Source organism: Cygnus olor, chromosome Z (assembly GCF_009769625.2).
Source record: "Cygnus olor isolate bCygOlo1 chromosome Z, bCygOlo1.pri.v2, whole genome shotgun sequence".
In the NCBI taxonomy this organism is placed as follows: domain Eukaryota; kingdom Metazoa; phylum Chordata; class Aves; order Anseriformes; family Anatidae; genus Cygnus; species Cygnus olor.
The window spans coordinates 43,758,325-43,778,305 of NC_049198.1; the positions used below are offsets into that span (position 1 = coordinate 43,758,325).

Here is a 19,981-nt window from a genome sequence, read left to right on the forward strand (position 1 = left end):
TTTGGTAGCACTTAACAGCAAGGGCCTCTTTGTATTAAAAATAAGACAAACAAATGGAAAATAGACAGCATGCACCCCAAACAATTTTCATAGTGCGAAAGATGAGAAGTAACAGGTGGATGGGACAACTAAGGACGGTGGCAAGGAAGATGAAAAATAATGGATTTTTTTTTTAAAGTAAAACTTTAAGTGTAATTTTATGAAGATATTTATAATCTTTGGAAATTTGGAGATACGGTTATTCATATTGCTGTATTTGGGAAAAAGAAGCCTTCTAAAACCCAAGAGGGATTTTGTTGCGGTCCGCACCCTGAAATTTCAATTGAGCTTTCTGCGTCTTTCCTTTGGATAGATTTTCTCTTAGGCAGTCTTTTTTTTTTCTTAAAGAAAAGGGGAAAACTGAAACAAAATATGTTGCTCCTTTTATTTTTTTTTTTGGAAGTAACTGGGAGAACAAAATGTAATAGCTGCGCCCACTAGTGCCACTTCAGTTCCAGGTCTTGACAGTGTTTCTTCTTCAAGTGCTCCCACCCTCTCTGTCCATGTTTGCTGGCTCTTAACTTGGACTTTAATTAAACTATGAGCTGGAAACTAGTGTATAAAGTCTCATCTTGGGCATCTGAGATGTGGGAAAATAACTGAAACCATGGTCTCAGATTTTTTGCTCTGCAGTCTTACTTACAGATGAGTAAGAGTTTAACCTGTAATTCTGAGAAATTTTCACTCATAATGCAGCCCTAGACAAAGGTAAATTAAGGACATGTCTGTTGTTTTGCTGCTTTGCTTTTGTTGGCTTCATTTAGATTCTGTTATCTGAAACAATAGCTTTCTGTGGGTGAATCTGTATAGCAATTATACTGAGGATATATTATAATACAATAACCCATTTGTTCTGTACCTCCCCTAGCACATATATATATATTTAGAAACCTTAGAATTGCTGCTTGAATACATATATATGTGTGTGTATATATATAAACATACATGTGTATATATTTATAAACATGTATATGTATATATATACATATTCAAGCAGCTGTTCTACAGCTTCTAAAAATTAAGCATTGCTCTGCTTTATATTTAGTAGAGAAAGCTTTCTAAATAGGAGATTACCTTTCTGTACGTGGTGCTCTGCAACATTTCAGATTTTATTAGTGTTCAAAATGAATTCAGTTTCCAAGCAGAGCCACTTCCCAGAAGCCTTCACGGTTTTATTTTTTGAAGTGTCTCCCCACCCTCTAGGCAGCTGCTCTTGGACTGTGCAATAAACATTCAACTTAGCGTTTTAGTGGTTGTCCTAAAATTGAAATAATTCAATATTTGTGAATGTCTGACTGTTTTTAACAAGTCCATTTTGTTGGCAGGCTTGGGTATCACTTGGAAAAGGTTCCAGTAAGAGCCAATACGATGCAGGGTTTTTTTCAGTTCCTAAGAATACAACTTTAACAATAAAATACGTGGAAGAGAATGCAAGGAAAACAAATCCTTGAAATCCTAGAGATCTCTTCTCCTCCTTATTCTGATTTAGATATTAATATTAAATTATGTCAGATGAAAGGGAAGAAAATGTCATATTGCTTAATTTTTAACTGTCGTATTTTACACACAGCAGAGGGGAACATGGGCAGTGAGGTGGGAGTAGAGCATCTGCACATGGGATAAAAATTGGAAGCAGAATTAAAATAACAGGGTATCTTTTTCATTAATCTGGAGGATTTTAGAAGTAAGCAGTGTTGGTTTCTTTTTCTTTGCAAAAACTTAAATTCTTTCTTCCTTCCCAGTTCCGATTCTGGTGCCCTATGACAATGAATAGTGTGCAAAGCTTTGGGGCATGTAACAAACTTCTGACTAAACACTGGATTTCCAATAGATGTTTCCTGGTAGCTAGTATAATTTCTGTCTGAGCTCTGTTTGAATTATTTATTTGTTCATCCAATAAGCCTTTTAAACAGAGCACTTAGGCACTTGCTACATCAGACTTCATGTGCTTTTTCTTTTTCAGGCTGTATTAGATTCAACTTGAAAATGAGTCTGGCAACTAACTGCTAAAAATATATATGTGTGTATATATGTATTTATATATTTATATATTTGTATGTATTTATATACTTAGAGAGAGAGAAATGCCATCTTTTTCCATGGAGTGATGGATGACTCCTGACTCTTTGCACTAGAATACGAGTCAAAATATGTTATAACATTGTTTTATGGGTCACTTATTTGTATCGTGTTTGTTCACCGTAACCATACTGAGAGATTCCACATGCGACAGCTAATATTGCCCCTCTTAACAATTACACATGCATATATTTGGTTGATCCCTGAAATGATGCACTATAAAATATTCTCATATTTTACTCCTTCCAAGCCCAAAGAAAATGTAATTACTTAGCATACATATTCCATAAAAATCTTAGTTTAATAAGCTATGATTATGTTTCAATAAGATAAACATGGTTTAGATGTGATCTAACTATATAGTAATGAAAGCCACAGAAAATGTGTCTTAACTGGGCCCCAGAACAAAGTCTTTCAGAAAATGGACATGTAAAACCTGAGGTTTCTCAGAAATCAGCTGTAACTTCTTGCCATATTTCACACACATGCTGGAAGTACATAGGTTATAGCAATCTTGTCCTCTTTGGTTTGTTTCCATTTAATTGCTTAGTAACTAGAGTTCTATTCACACATGGCATTTATTTTTCTCGTAGCTTCTCCCTGACCAGCTGGTCTTGCTTCTGGAGTATCTCTTGGAGGAGAAGACATTATGTCCCAGAACACTACAGTGCTTAGAAGAAACGTACCAGCTCCGTGAGCAAGATGCTGAGGTAAGTCACTAAAAAAATCTTGCCTAAAATAAGCCATTGCATTGTTGACTAGGAATAATAGCGGTCCACTTGAATCCAGGCTCGATCAAGTTGTTTTTTCCTTGTCTAAATCTAAAATTGCACACACTTAATTCCAGTACTGTTGCAGCTCAAGATGTTGTCTGTAGGTTCGTGCCTGGTGTACCTCGCCAATAAGCACACAGAGTGAGAATCCACACGAAAGCCTTTTTAAGGCCACAAAGATGCCTTAATTGTCCAGTATTTGTGTGTATGTGTCATGTAGGTGCAGGTGTGCTTGGATGCCATAGCAGGAGGAGAAAATACAGCATAGATGTCATATACTGTCATATGTGTACCCAAGGCAGCACATTCAGTAAAGTGTTAAAGTTCTCACTATGAATGACTGTGCATTACAGCTCAAGTTTGTTTTAGTTTTGAGTGTTGTCTCCAAATGCAATCATACCTGCTCCAGTCTAGAGTTAAACTTCATTGTGGTTCGCCCAACTTGTTTCTCTCTGAGAGCTCCCAATTCTCACTCATGATTTGGAAAAGTTTGCTTTCCAGAGAGACTACAGCATGTTCTTATTTAGGTCATGAGGTTTAAGGGGGAATCAGTTCTCTACAGATGCACGTAGCATGTTAACAGTCACTGGGATTTTATATAATACTGTACATGTACCTTACCCATCACAGCCACACATGAGGCTAGCATCCCTGCTCCAAAAAACTTAATATCTTAGGGGGGCAAACCAATATATCCTTATTACCACATACAAAGCTGGTTGTTTTGTAGAGTCACATAGGTGTCTCTGGCTGGGAGAACTGTGACAATTAAGGCAGCAAAACTAGTGGCTAAAAGCATCCTTGCAATGAGTGTGTTTGCTTCAATACTCAGGAGGGGAGATAAAAACATAAAATCAGTCCTGAAAATAAAGGATGTGTAGGTTTTATACATAAAAAAAAAAAAAAAAGTTAGCTATTAAGGAGCATATAATCAAACTAATATACAATGAGGAAGCACGGTAAATTTAACATGACATTCAAATCCTGTTTAATTAAAAGCTACTGTGAAGGCTATGGAAAGTCAGTGTGCATGACCTACCCTGTTAAAATTGGAATTTTATGGCAATAATTAAAATTGAAGGAAAGGGCAAAGTCTCTCTTGTTACTCTTACACTAAAATTGCTGAGTGGACACTTACAAACACCTAGAATTCCAAATATTAGTACAAAGATTGAACAGAGGTCTAGCTTTTTCTCAGGGGAAAAAAAAAAAGCAACACTGTTTACTGCACCTTTTTACTTTTTCTATTGATAGGAGTTTCCAAATGCTAGACTTGTTTTTAATTAGTACTTGAACCAACATTTCTATTTATAGGTATTAGAATATATTTTAATCACATCTGAATACCAGGGAAATGTCAGGGGTTCTATAATGGGAAGAGAAATAAATAGAGAAGTAGATCAAAGTAATAGCTGTGGTGTTGCTGCTTCATGCCAGTGAATTGTGAGCACCAGGCCACAAGTTTGGGTTTCTCAGGTTTTTCCTTTCCTTCCACTTTCATGCTTGGTTTCTTATTTGCAATGTCATATAAAAGTACACAAGTGCTCTCTCAGAAATGTTTCTTTAAAAAAATATATAAATTATGGCCTCAGTGAAAGGAGCATAATCTCCATTTCATTTTACAAGGTGAAGCCAAGGGCTTAGCAGGTCTTCAGAAGTACAACTAAGATAACATTACGATTAGCATTTTACCAGTCATGGGATCACAGACACCTACAGTCCTTTAAAGGGAATGTTAGCTTACACACCCTTGCATACCTGAGGGAAGGACTATTCATGCCTCTGACTCCAGGCTGTGCACAGGGGATTTTCCTTGTATAGTGACCCAGGGACAAAGAACTGTAGTCCAAGCTTCTGGCTGAGCTGCTCTTGCCTAAACCTGGTTAGTGAAGACATTAATTAGTTATAGGGATCCTGTTGTGTTACTGTAGTTCAAATGTTTTTAGTACCTGGACATCAGAAATGGATCATTAAAAATACAGGCATAAAAAATTGCTGGCAGGCCAGTAGAAAAAAAAAGACTCTCCATGTCAGAGATTTTATTCAGGAATTCTTGTAAGTAAGGTTGTCAGTTGTGTTCCGTCCCACAACAGAAAGTTACAAAATAAGAACTAGTTTTCTTGTATTTGACAAGTAATGTTTATGTTCACATTATTCTTCTGGTAGCAACGATATGGACATCAATATGAGAGAGTAGTTGTATACAAAGTATGTTAATTTGTATTTTAAACAGTGTTGTCATAAATATTGCATGTAAAATATTATCTGCACCATTGAGAGTTGGAAGGTTTTTCCTGTATGTATTGTAGATAGCTAAAAAATTTTCTTACAGCATCAGAGGGGATATAAAGAATACTATTTGTATGTAGAGCTGGTTACTCTTGCAGTAACAAGAATGTTCCAGGCTAGTTAGTACTAACAAGAAAAAAAAATCAAGGGTTCGAATAATCAGACTTTGTCAGATAAGTGTGTTGGGAGGAGTAGAGAGGACTACTCTCTCTAAAAAAAAATGTTGCCTGGTAGAGATATCCCTTGTGGGTGTAAAATCAGTAAAGAACCATCCCCTTCCCTCTGCTGATTGTCAAAGGAGGAGAATGTTCTGTGCGAACACTCTGCTCTTGTAACACATGGCTACTGGAGCACCACACCGAAGCCAGAACTGGGAAAGTACTGAGAAAGAGCTGCACTGAGCCTGGTTGATGGTACACATGCATTAGGCTTGTTTTGACTTTGAGTTATTCTACAGCTCGCTCATCTAGAGCCCTGCGTAGCTCACTGATGAGATGCCCTTTCCTTGAATTTCATAAATGATGCAAGAGATCTCATTTCTGGGGGTGTCTTTTTTTCATGCACAATTACTATGTAAAACGTCTTGGTTCTCGTTTCTTAAAGCTTTTTATATCTGTATTTCTGAAACGTCTTTATTTCAACTTCACAGTTCAACACTCTTGTCCTCAAACTGCGTGCACCTGGCCATGTCTACACTTGCACACAGTGGCATGCAGGTTTGGGCTCATTCAGTGAAGACTGCCAGCAGCAGTATTTGGTGTTCCTGACTGCTTGTTACCACTTGCATGTCCAGTCTTACCAATGTAAAGGCTACACCTCACCTCAGGAAGGAGAGGATATTTTGCAGCAGGTTATCTGCCCTGTTCTGAACTCTTTGTACCAGCCAGGAGAGGAGAGAGGTGTGAGTCAGCCTTTGCCTGGAATTTAACCGTTGAGCTCTCTTCAAGGAAAGCCCAAGATATATCCTTACTGGGATTTCCTCAGCAGCTCAACATAGTTACTGCCCTCTCTCATGTGAGGTCTCTCACCACACATCTATAGCTTCAGAGAAGAGTAGGAGGTAGAGAGCAGTAGAGTTTTCAAAGTTCAAAGGCATTTTTCCTTCACCTGCCAGTGTCCTGAGCCCATCAAGGCTCAGACCTTGTCAGACAGGTGGGTGGCAATTGCATAGAAGAAAGGTTGAGTCAGTTTTCTTTCTCTGTTCCCTTTTCTCTTGCTATGCTCCGTCATGCTACATGCGTAGCCTGTATCTTGATGATGCTCTCCCACAGCTCCATGTCCAAGAGAAGCATTACAGAAGTTGGCTGCAGGGAGTCAAAAAAGACAAAGTCCAGCTGACTGAGGAGAACTGGGATGTGTTACAAAGCAACTACAGCTGCCGTCAGACAGTGTGGTAGGATAAGGGAATTGAAGGCGGGTCTGAGTTCTTTTTGTTGTTGTTGTTATTTTTTGTTTTCCTTTTATTTTTTTCTTCCTGAGGTGGCCATTTTGTTCACATAGTTAACTTAATATCTAGCTTCTGACAGAACGTAGATTGGGTTTACTTGGAAAGTTTCTGTTGCTAGTATTTAAGTCCTCTTAAGTTTGGTGACACCTCTTTTGATACAGTAGTGGAAACTTTTCATGTTTGAGCATAGGCTGTTGAGGACTTCCGTTTAAAAAACAGGAATCAGTTAGTTACAAGTGCCTAAAGGCACCACTGACAGCTATGGATAACAATCGATGAATCTGTTGACTAGCAACCACAGGATCACAGAAAGGTTGAGGTTGGAAGGGACCTCCGGAGGCCATCTGGTCCAACCCCCTGCTCAAGAAGGGACACCTAGAGCAGACTGCTCAGGAGCATGTCCAGAAAAGCACTACAGTTATTTCCATTGTTTGTGTTCTAACATCTTCATTTGAACAGGGAGAGGCCTATAACGTGTGCACCAGATTACAGGATGTGTAAGTGGCCTACAGAACAGTAACAAAGATGATAAGGAAAAGGTTGCTAATTCCACAGGAGAAGGGCAGGGGATGTATGTGACTCTTTCAGTCCTATTTAAGACTTGGCAATATTTCTGCAAGTGTTTTGTACTTGCTGGTGAATTACGTAGGACCAAGTGACAGAAAATACAGAATGTAGATGAAGCAGGATGATTTATCATGTATTTCCCAAGAACTTTCACCATAGAGTTAGTTTTCTTTCTTTCCTACTGCAGGCATCACTTTCTTATAAAATTTCTTGCCTGCGCAGCATATGGAAAGTTGCTTTGTTAGTTTTTCTTGTCTCAGCAAATTGGCTGAAATGCTCTTCACTTACATAATGCTTTCCCTGTATTCAGGGTCATAATGTGGTGTATTTGAGGGAGAGGAAAAGGGGAGAGGCTATAACTGTTTTTGCAGAAAATGTGAGTAAAATGAGTTAAGATCATAATATCTCAAGTCATGTGGGTGGCATAAAGCCATTCTCACACAACTACTTCATTGTGCCTGAGGTCTGCCTATGAGACCAAAGCTATAAAGTGGTGGCATCTTATTTCACTGACAGAAATCCATTCATGCTAATACAAACCATATAAGGTGCTTGGCGTCCTTAAAGTAGCGAGAGTTGGGTTTAGGACAAAGTAACTTATTTTCATTGATCTTTCCTAGCCCGTGAAACACTGGCAGGCACATAAGTACAAGTGAATTACAATGCAATATCTGTCTAGCTGCTTCCCATGTGGTGGTCACTGAATTAAGCAGAGCACATTCCTGCACTGTACAACTCAGTGGTCCTGCAGGTTGTCACTGAGCATTGTTAGAAGGCACCCTCACGGAAGAAAGCTCTGTAGAGTGCCGTGTAAAATTGGATGGGAAAAGGGAGCTGGTCAGCAAAGGTCAGTCCATGTGAGCCTGCAGAAAAGGCTCTTGGTGAGCTTTCCTTTCAGCGCAGCCACTGGCTGGTCCTTCCACGCCAAATGCACTTGGGGCAGGGGTTAAGGAGCGATCTCCAGCTTTTGAGTAAAATTTGCATGCAGTATGTTGCAAATACCTCCATAGGCTTGGCAGTCCTTTTTGACTAGGCCATAAAGCGGTATGCAGGCGTGTTTCAGAGAGCGTTGTTACACCTGAACATTGAGATGCCTGTGTATACGTGATCCTTCCCCTTAACTGTGTCTGTGTTAGTGTGAACCACGAATTCACTACATGAAAAAGACAATAGTTTAAATGGGTGACCATTTTAAAGAACAAGAAAAAGACAAGTGAATACAATAATTTCTTGTTTCTGCAAAAGTAGAAATAGTTTCTGCACATAGTTTGTGAAGATGGTTTCTCACATGTAAACATACAGCTCATTATTCAGTGTCAGCTCAAGTCAGGAGGAGATACCTTATTGTGTACATGAGAGCATGTTTTATAGGATCTACAAAGCTGCTGTGAAAACTTATCACTGATGCAAAATAAACTTCATCTGCCTTTTTCTTTCTTCCTTCAGAGTGCTATTAAGAGCTTATCTAGATAGATAAGATTACATTGAAGAATGTTTTATTTTTACTTACCGGTTCAGTATTTGGGAATTAGGAACTTAGAAAAAGCCCCATAGAACAGTCAGCCTGTCTGCCAGATTTGTTTCCGAATAAATCAGACTTGAGGCTTTCTCACTAAACCATTTCTGAGGAGGTAAGTTCATTAAATAGAAGAGAAAGAAGAAATATGAGTTTTTATGAAGTGAGATCTCTGTAGTAGCCAAGTCTGCTGCTATTCACACTCATCATCACATAAACATTAAATTTTACACTGCTCTTCTCCTCATACTTTTCCTGGCAAATACCTAGCAAAGAATTTCTTATGGTCATCGGAAATCTTTCCTATTTTTACTAGTAAACAGAATAAGGTCAGAGTACAGTAGGCTATCCCCATCTCGTACAAAGTAAATGCATTGACTGGAGCAGCAGCCACTCGTCAGGAAGTCCTCTGTGGTCCTGATTGTTTTCAATCTTCATCCTGTTACAGTTCTTACTTATGTTGCATCTAAGTGCAGTTTGCAGGCTCTTCAGCCAGGTGGTATTGGTATTTTTCTCTCTTCCTCCTCTCTCTCTCTGTCTCTCTCTGTCTCTCTCTCTCTCTCTTTTCCTCCTCTCTATCTTTTTCTTTCCAGTTAAAAGGCAGCTTCTAGGCTATGGTACTTGCTTTCCAAAGGTGAGGCCCAAAATGCAGTGAGACCAAAACAATTGGAACAGGATGAAGAAAAAATGTTTCCAGTAACAACAGGGGGAGTTGTCCCCTGGGGCTGACACTGGTTTGTGTGCCTGTCATAATGGAGCGGATGTGTTGGGATGAATTTGTAAGGCTGATCAAAGGATAGTCTCAAATTGCCATGATTTGGGTTAGTTTTGGTGCTACGTGTAAAGTACTGGGACTTTTCAAACCACTTGAGAAGAACCGAAAACCCCTCAATCAGCATTAGGTCTCTGAAGGGCACAGTCAGAGCACAAGATTTATGGAACACTCAAAATAACTTTTCACCAGTCAGCACTCCTTATCCTGAACCCTCCAGAAGCCAGCAGCAGCACGCCTCTTCCAAGTGATCTCACTTGCTGCTGGGTGGCATTCACAGGAGTTTCCAAGCCTCTGTCTTGTGCTGGTGCTGTTCATTTATCCTCCTTTATTTTTCTAACTGGTTTTAGCAATTAATTTCATCTTCATCAGGCAACCCAACAACTTTTTGATATTCAATGGTAGGAAGGAACCATGTACTGAATTTTGTTTATTACTACTGCTGCTAGCACCACTAATTCTACTACTATTTACGCAAAGAATCTGCAGAGGGAGGGATTGGAAATAGTTCTTGCTTTTCTGTATTCTGGAAAGGAGGATCTTGTGATGGAGGCCTCTGGACTTCTGAAGTCAATCTCAAAGGTGTTCTGAATTGGGTACAACCGCTTTATTTGAAACGTTATACAGTATTTCTGTGTAGGGCAATATAAGCCTAGCACTGTAATATAAACCTTGTCCTGAAATTTAAAGGGTTGCTCTCTTTGTATATGTATGATAGCTGCCAGGATGTTGAGGAGGATGCACTTACAAAAATAAAAAATAAAATAAAAAATAATAAAAAACCAACACCACCACCACCAACAGAAAACACTAACACCTCTTAGCTATCAGGAGTAGTTTTCCCCAGTTGTTTCATTATGAAGCTGTAGACATATTTGTGCTTGTATGTTGCATTTCGCAACTGTGAACAAGATACTTCATATTTAAAATAACCTGATTTTGATCCTACATCCAAACAGTTCATCTGGTACTTCTGCCTGCATTAAGGTTGACTGCAAATGCAGGTTATCCATGGCAGGGACCACAGAGCAGGAAAAGAAACATGGCATGCCATAAGCTTGCAAGGCCTATGTAGCACAAAAAATGGGGCAGTTTGAAATTGCTAACCCTGGCTGGTTCTGATGTCATTACCTTAGCCACACGGATCTGGTCACGCTGCTGAGTCACTGACTTAAATATATTTGTGTGAGTAAAATCCTGGTGTCCTCTTTTCAACTCTGCAATTTAAATACCTTTGGGGCTGCAGAGTCCTGGAGGGGCGTCCTGCTGCGTTCCAGGTGGGGTAAGCATTGCCCTGGGCAGCAAGGGTGATTGTGTTCTTGGAAACTGAGAGGAGAGAGGATAACTCAAAAATCTGAAACGCAGAGTAGAATCTGTGCGTTCTCATTTCAGCAGCATGTTTCTTCCGAGCTTATACAATCAACGTATATTTCTCTTGAGACTCTTTTCTGCGATTTGGGAGAGGGATGAGTATGAGTGATGTGAAAGGTCTTTAGTGTCAAAACCTCATGTTTAATTAATTTGAAAATTAGAACCAAAGTTTTAAACTATGCAAAACTGGAAGGATGTGAGTACAGGGTGGATGGGCTGGCTGTGGCCAAAGCTATGGAGGAGCCAGGCAGCCACATTATTCACTGCCTGGAATTTGTGCCTCATTCGCACATGCAGCTCCAGATCCTGTCTGTGACAGTCATCTTGCCTGGAAGTGACAAATGTTTGGACCACAGTCGCTGTGGAGACCAAAGATAAAAGGAAGGCACTGTTTTTTTTGCCTCTAGATATGAGAGGAAGGAGGCAGAAGTAGAGGAGAGAGAGGCACAAGCTGAGGGTGCAGCTCACTGTTACGCTGATGCTTGCAGCAGCCTTGCCTTTTGCTGAACAGGAGTTACGATTCAGTTATAATTGGTAACAGAAGGTTCTTGTGCTCAACATCAAACTCTGCAGAGCTGGGTTTCTGCTTCAGATGTATGAGTGTTTATGTGCTTTTTCCCACTACAACATTTGGTTTAATAAGCCCAGCATGCTTTTATTTGCATTTATAAATAGCTTGTGTTGAAATATATATGCAAACATTGTACGGGTAGAAACTCTAGACGTATTTGGTTTGGAAACAGGGGTGATGGGCAGTATTTGAACCACTCATGATGTTGATGCAGAAACAAAATCATGGTAATACCAGAAGTATTATAGCCACTATTGTCGCTAAGCACTTTGGTCAAGGTGTCAGAGGGAATTTGGATGGGGTTTGTACATCAGACAGAGAGGCAGTTGTGGTCTTACGTTTTGGGTGAGGGGCCAGCTGGGACATACACGCGTTCCCAAGCCTGTCTCACCTCCCTGCCAGGCCTTGTCCCTGCGGCCTTTTGTGGCCTGAGGCTGGGACCTGCCCTTTCTTTCCTCTCCTCCAAGGCCCATACCCTGTACCTCAGGGTACTTAGCTGCTGTCCCCACCACCGCACGTGGGGCCAGTGCTGCAGGTGGTGGTGCTGGGGCCTGCGGTGGTGCGGAGGCCTGCCATGGTGCCAGGGCATCCTCAGCACTGAGGGCACAGGGCGGTTTGGGAGGGCAGAGCTCCTTTGTTCTGCGGCGGGCCAGAAGGCAGCCTGAAAGCAAGCAGCACCACAGCAAAGCCCAGCTCGACATGCATCTCCGGTGGAGTAGTTAAAGAGGCAGCTGATGACATCTCTTCTGCCATCTCCATCTTGCTGCAAGCTGTGAAACGCACTAACAGTCCAGCCTGCTGAACATGCAAGGCTAAAAAAAGGCAGGGGCAAGGGGAAGCGCTTGGTTCCAGTGTAAGTAGTGTATTTATGTTTTTAATTAAGGCTTATTTTTAAAAACCTTTGTTTTTCAAACTAAATGGTTTCACATGCTGGGTTAAACACATCCTTACCTCACATGGCATTATGATATAGGAGCCACTCTCCCTAGAACAGAGATCATGGCAGCCTAAATGGAAACGCAGTGGAAAAGCCTTCAGGCGCAGTGGGGATGTGCTCTTCCAGCAGGCACTGTAAATGCTAACTTGGTGCTGGTGCATGCTGCTTTTCCCCTTTCCTCATATAACCTCACTATAGATTATTGTCCTATCATCACGTTATTGGCCCACAGTAGAAGGAGGAGGAAAACTTGAGGCCAGCTACTGTTGTGTTGGAGTTGTCTTCTAAATGAGAGCGAGGAGAGGCAGGCGGAGGAGCGCATGGGAAGTCAGCATTGTGTCTTACCATGGTCACTGATTCACGACGAGCGCTTTGACACCAGGAGAGAGACACAGCCAGAGACACTTTTTAAGAAGGATTAGACATGGCTGCTTAATTTCTCACATTTTCTGCCTTCTTTTGGAAAACTTCTATGAACACAGATGTCGTTGATCACAGATGTGGCCCACATAGGGAGAAGAGTGTCTGGTCTCTAATTGGGAGCTCTCTTTTTGTGAACTGGAGATGGGGTAGAAAGGGCATTTGTTTTTTCTAAACAAGCTCTTGGCATGCACTTCATTGAGGCTTGTCCTGGGATGCAATTCTCCAGTCACTATGCCTTTCTGATCAGAGAAAGCAGCAGCGATGTCCTCAGCTCTTCTTGGACATTCCTAAGCAGCGTGTTTTGTGATTCCTAGGCTTCTGTATGTCTATGTGGGAAAGAGTTCCTGCGCTGGTTGTGGATTAGCATATGTTTTATTTGGAAGCAGTATCGTGTGTTAGCAGTGTGGGGGACTCAAACAAGAGGGACCTGCCTGGTTGCTCTTCAGCAAGGCCTAGGGACTGCAGTAAGTTTGTGAAAGTCACTGGGTTATGTCACGGAGGAATGGTTCAGTAGCCTGCAGTTGGACAGAAGGTAAAGGGACAGAAAGGAAATGTGTGCCCATAAATCAGGTTTGTAAAGGGGAGAAGTTTCAAGCCCATGCCTGTTGGTAGCTAAGGCTTGCAGCAGCTGTGGGAACACACTGCCTGGCTTTCTGGTGTGCTGGGGCAGTTACAGCTCCAAATGCTGCCGGTTGTCCCACGGCCTGCAATTGGCCTGAATGCGGAACTTACTCCTTTTTTCTTTTTTTTTTTTTAAAAAAAGCTAGATCATACAGCCCTGTCTTCTCTCTCATTAAATGGAGGCAGTTGCTGCATGAAGCTCCACCCAGAGCCTCTGTCAGTGCTGCTGAGACAACTAAGGAGAGGCAGGACTTGGAGTGCTTCTCCCCTGTCACGAACACCCGTCATAGCATACAATTGCTTCATCTATGCAGAAACAGCAATCAGAAGGAGCAAAATGAGCTAAGGAAGTATGATATTGGTACCAATGTTACCAAAATCTAGTTTGGTATTCTGTTAAAACTACCTTTTAAATAACTTTTTTACAGCCAGTTCATTACTTCAGGTTTTAAAGACCTCTACATAGTTCTCCTTAAAATGACAAGTATCTCCTGACAAACATCATTTTGATTAGCCCAGCCCTTCATTAGCTTAAGGTTTTCTGGATGACCATGTTCCTGTTTGCTGGGCTGCCCATTGGCTAAAATACTTGTGCTGGGGGACAGAAAGAGGAATAGGATGTTGTCCAAGGTAGCGGTAATGGTCCTGGAACTACCTGTGCAATCACTGTCCAATGCAAAGCGTGGTGGGGGTCCCTGAATCGATCAGGCTTGGGTCCTGCCAGCCCTGCTCCCCCTGAACAGCAGTCCTTCCCAGCACATGGATTGAAAAGCAGCATGAGTAAGGCTAGCAAGAGCTATCTTAACATTTAAGGTGTTACCATAGTTTTGCCCACAGTGCTGGAAAATGGCGTGTTTAATACTGGGAGAGAGCATTACAGTACACAGCATTAAATCCTGGCACTATGAGAAACCTTTTTCTCAGGAAAAAGGTTTGCTATCAAAGATGCCTGCTGCTGTGGCTCTCTATCTGGCCATGATTTCTTTGGCGCTGCAGTGTTGTCAGAAGGAGCATTACCATTCACTGCCTGAGAAGTAACTTATGCAATGAAGACTACCGAATTTTTTGGACCTGATTTAAGCTGTTACACAGCTTCTTTGCTCAGACTCCTCCTGACAAACCCTTGGTGTATACAATAATCCCAATTACAGACCTCTCGTCAGAGTGATGAATCTGTTCTGCTTGCATTCAGTAGGTTTTTGGCTATTGAGTACATTTTTTCTAGATTGCCAATCTGATACTCTGTCAGCACAGTTGTAACACACATGGCTATTTCATTGCTCCTTTTGAGGTCATTGAGCTTCCTTGATCATCTTACTTGGTAAATGTTCGTGAAACCAAATTTACATGCGAAAGCATGCTTATACTGTGGTATAGAGCATAGGAATGCTCATGTGAAATGCAGATTATATAGAATGAAAAGTCACTGATGCAACCTGGCTGGTGTGTTAAAGAGTAACTATTTCAGCTGTTCTTAAATGTTTGCTGTTGCAAAGGCAGCGGGGAAAAAAAAAGTCATTAAAGCCACTTTGCCACAATAAGGTTGTAAAATTTGCAGTTTTTAAACTGTAATTTGTCCATGTTAGCCAATTGTAAAAGGCTTTTTAGGCCAAATATTGCCCAGTAACATGTGGCATTGTTCCTTAACTGACTGAAAATGATCTAATATTTAAATCTAATTTGTGTGCATATAGAAAGAGACTATAGATAAATATTTTCAGGTAGAACAGAACAGTTTTCTGGTGATCTGGAGATACCAGCTTCCTTTTTGTTAATTAAAACTAATCTATAGTAGGAAGGCATCATTATTTGAAAAAGTTTAATTGTATTTTTCTTCTCCAGATTAGACTAGAGTCTGGCAACTGAGATCTGTTTAACATTTGTAATTCTGGTTGTTCAAATACTTTTTTTTTTTTTTTTTCCAATCAGGTCTGAACTCATGCTTTATACAGATCACAAATGCCTCCTACCTTTAATAAAGATTCCGTTCTGGTGTTCAATAGCTCTTAATGTATTTCACATTAGCCTGTTTACTAGGATCTCTAAGTAAGTTGCTTTTGTTCTGTGATTTAGATTTGTTGTCTCTTGGCGCCTGTTAAATTGGATCCAGCTATTAGCAAAATGTACTCATTTTCCCTGAAGCTAGTCTCCCATTCTACAGACCAAAAGCTTAATAAAACTCTCCTCCTCTCCTCTGTAATTTTTTTTTTTGCTTGCATACATATTATTGAGAACTTTAACAAGCTAGATCTCTACAGTAGAACATACGGAGCTTTCTGTGAGGGTGTTTGTTTCAGGCTTCCCTGATTGTTTGTATGAGGCACGGGAGAATAAAACAGATTAGGCAAAGTAATTAGTCACCTGGGTCAGAAAAGAAAAAATATATAATGTAAGTCCTGTTTGAAATAGTTTAAAATTACAGTTTCTCAGATTTCTTATTAGTGTATGTTATTAGTAGCTTTTCTTTTGCAAGTCGAGGCATGTGTTTGATGCCTGAGATGAGTGTACTCCATCATCCCCAAGCAGCATTTACCAAAAGATCATGGCCCAGATTGTTAAAACAAAAGGACTGTCTCAGAGCTGGATATTAATATATATTAATATAATTTATTATGTAATTTATGTAAGTACTTATTTCAGTTGAAATCTTCTCATGTAGTAATTTACTCTCTGCAAATAGACTAGAATGGTATCATTTTGTTTTCTAAACGTTTCCCATTGCACTGTCAAAATACAGGCGATGTTTGAGTTCCTGATAATGTTGTGCAATGATGGGTATTCTTCCAGAAGTCAAATTAAAAGATAATATGAGACTACTTAAGTTATTTGTATAAGCTTCTAAACTGGAGATTCTGTGCTTTATGACAGTAGCAGCCCTTCAAGATATTTCACCTAGATGTTAGCCAACACATAGATCTTGATGCAGCTGGTATTTGTGAAAACCTATCAGTGGTTTTCAGTCATCACACCTGCGCAAGTGGCTGTCTGGGTGTCTTCCTGCCACTGAGGTGTGGCTCAGAAATGCACTGCTAGGATGTGTGGTGTCTCACAAACCTCAAAGAAGCGATTCCCGTTTAACTTGAGAAGGCGATTGTTCAAATACCGGCACCAGTGGTGAAAGCTGGGAGGGAGGAAAGAGACAAGGGGTGGGTCCAGGGACTGGAGGTGCCACCAGGCCCCTGTCACCTCTCCCCTTGCCTGGGAGGGCTCGTCAGTCTGAGGCCGGGAAAACCAGCAGCTTTTCCAGCTTTGGCACATATGTCCTGCAGCCGCCGGACCAGAGAGAGGGTGGGTGGGCGGCTGCAGGTGCGTGCTTTCTGCCAGCAGCAAGGGGAAGGATGGCTGCGAATTGCTTTTTGGGTCCGTCTGGTGCCAAGGAGCCAGCCAAAGTGACATACGGCGCGCATCTCTGCACCGTGCAAGAGAGCGCTGAGAAATGTGCAGAGGGAGAACTCGGAGGGGATTAATGAATTCTTATTTTCACCACTGAGCATTTGCTCCTGGGAGGAAAGGAAAAGCCAAGAAGAGCATACACAGGATGCGGTATGGTTAGCTCGGTCCTACCACAAGCTACTTAGCTTTCAACATTTCCTTTTGATAGGGGTTTGTTAGAGGGCCTGGTCGCATGACACATTCATTACGCTGCAAAGCTGTGGGGCTTCTTATGCTCCAAGCACTGGAAGAAACACTGGGAACCAAACTTATTTTTTTTCCGTCTTCCTCTTACATGAATAAAGTTCTCGTCTGTGCGGTATGAGCCTAGGGCTTGGATTGTGCCAGAAAAAAAATGCTTTTTTGTAGTGCTCGTGTCCAAGACGCAGCTGCGTTTGCTCTAGCGGCAGCTGTGTAACGTGGCGGCCCGCGCACTGTACAGGCCCCGCAGGACAGCAGCCAGGCCATGCCCACTCAGGCCACCCTTGAGGCTTCAGTGGCAGGGCCGAGCAGGTCGCCCCGTGCCCCTGCCACATGCTGGGACGGTCTCGGTGCCCACAGCTGCCCTGTGGGTCCCTGCAGGTCACCGGGAAGCTGGGGTCTGGCTGCCCCCCACAGCTGGTGTTTTTACGGGCGCCTCAGCAGCGGCTGGTTCTCCTGCAGCTCGCCATGCCATGACGGCATTCGGGGCTTTTCGGGAAGCAGGAGGCAAACGTGTAATCTGAGGATAACAGACGTGCTGCTCCTGCCCCAGCTGGCGAGCCTCCAGCACTTCAGGTCTGGGAATGTGCCAGGGTTTGTAATGACCCTGAGAAAGAAAGAAAGAGAGAAAAGAGAGAGAAAGAAAAGTGTGTGCTGTACCAAATCTCACTCAACAAATCAATGCTTTTCTTTCAAACTCTCTGAAAGGAGGTGTGCTGCCAGGAGTGGGAACCCTATGGAGGAAGGGGCGATTAAGGAAAGGATACAGCTTAATTGTTCTTTGTTTTGCAAAACAGTGGGAATTCAGATAATCAGGCAAGGATAAAAATACAAGGCAGACGTGCACTACGTTAGTACGCGAGTAAGCAGAAGCACGTGAGTACATCCACACCGATATCTTCTGCGCTGCTCTCCATGCAGGTGTTAGGGTAACAATCACAAAAGGGAGTGTTTGCACTGTGCAAGCCAGGTGCCTGGGTTGTTACTGAAAGTACTTAGAAATTTTGGCACCCAAGGGCCTCTGACTATCTCCTGTAGGATCCTGTAATTATTAATGCTTTAATAAATACATATGGGGAAAAAACAGCTTCACCAGGAGGTATGAAGAGAGCCACATCTCAAAATACTTCGTAATTTGTTTGTTGAACGTTCTCAGCAAATGCGTGTTTTCAGATCTTGAGCAGACATAGAAACTGTACTTGATGGCTTGCCTCCCAGATAGGTGCTGTAGGTGCTGGGCCACGAGGCATGGAAGCACAGTGATCACAGCAGAGCACCGCAGTCCCTTTCTCTCCTCCATGCCTATTCCGTACATGCCATGAATACATAGGGAAAATTTTCTTTCTTCTTAAATAGTTGACACCAGTGCTGCACAGGTAGGATAAAGTGCTTCCAGTGAAGAGAGACAACCTTTTCAGTGTTTCCTGTTCTGCTTTGTTAACTCAAGCTGCAGATGAGAGAGGGATATGCTTAATTTTTGAGCCTAAATTTCTGAGGTTTGTTCCAGGCATGGAGCTGTTTGGTGCTGTGAAAAATGTCCTGTAAGGGAGCTGGATTGCCTGGGAAGATTTACTGGTGGTACGTTTGGTGTCTCCAGGGAAACGCAGCAGCTGGATAGGGTTTTGATGGCCCATATTGTAGATGTGTGGGCATCTATGGCAAAACAAGTTGAAGCTTGGAACACCATTTGCTTTTGTGGATTTAGCTCTAGTTCCCCGTGCAGGAGTCTTAACAGCTGTTTTTAGTATTTAGTATTTAGTCAGCAAAAACCTTTCAGAGACAGCTTTTATCCCCCACCATGCGTTGCACTTTAACTCTGCAGTGTCTTACATGCTGTGAGTGCAAATTACCTTCAGCCACGACTTCACGCAGCATTTTATTTAATTCAGAAGCTGTATTCAAACTGTGTCATGTAACAGGTAAGCTGCGAGGAGATTCCAGCTACCCAAAAGGACTCTTCCAGGACCTCTGAGCATTTATTACTTGTTAATCATGTTAATGGGGTTATCCTCTAATCACATACGACTGTAAAACTTTCTTGAGACATAAAGTTAGCAAGGATTAGGATGACAAGGAAAGTATTTCCAAATACCTTATTTTCCAAAGCAATAAGATATTTAAGTATCAATTGTTTTTCTTCATTCCTGGCTTCCATTCTCAATGTTATTGGTAAATCTGTCATTCAGAAAAAGGTTCATGCACAGTGACTTGATATGAACACAATTTGGACTTGGTTATGAAAAATATTAAAACTGCTTACACTTTATTATATACAAAGTGATTGTTATTAGGTGCCCTACCTTACAAAAGATAGTAAGACCAAAGTGTAAAAGAGAAGGAGCAGGAGGGTGGGAGGGTTTTATTGCACTTAATTGTTTTCCTTTAGATCAGTGCTGTTCCAGTGACAGAGTAAAAAACATCAGTCTGGTCACTGCCTACAACTGTGGAAGCCTTGCTGGAGTGTAAGATGACTTTTAATCCGCAGGAGTGTTGAAGAACAAAGTCAGAAATTTAAAGGCAACCGAAAAAAAATGGGCATTTCAAAGTCATGTTATTCACACTACTTAAATATAAATATTTTTCAATTGTGATTGGCTTTAAAAACTCCGTATTTTTCATTACATTATGTTAATAACTGTTTTCATCTATGTGCATTTGGTAGAACAGCCTAGATTTTTGAGTGTACACAGATTTTAAACTCTTTGAAAGGTGTTTAAATCTAGTACTGAAAAACAATGGTGGCAAAAACGATGTTCCACTTAACTGAACCTTGCTGCATGGTTTTATATCTAACGCTTATGCTTTTAACAGTAATTTAATCTTGGTACAGTATTATATTTAAGCCTTTTTATTACTTGGATTTTAAACTTTTGTGTAGAGGAGATGATTAATTCTGTCTTGTTCTTCTGGGCATTTTTAGCTATCGTCTGCTCCTCCTGCCCC

General features: G+C 41.4%; 1 protein-coding gene across 9 annotated transcripts in view; it reads left to right on the forward strand.

Moving 5' to 3' along the window:
- Nucleotides 1-19,981, forward strand: part of LOC121061632 (aminopeptidase O (putative)) — a 202,702-nt gene that overhangs the window by 175,625 nt on the left and 7,096 nt on the right. For 8 of the 9 annotated variants that reach the window (XR_005815187.1, XM_040540767.1, XM_040540768.1 and 5 more), the window contains one exon: nt 2,712-2,828. Coding sequence is in view for 7 of the 9 variants with exons in the window: in XM_040540767.1 (XP_040396701.1) it covers nt 2,712-2,828 (117 nt within the window). In the remaining 2 variants the exon portion in view is untranslated. Of the gene's footprint in view, nt 1-2,711; nt 2,829-19,981 lie in introns of those variants that run through there. The other variant, XR_005815188.1, reaches the window with a different exon arrangement.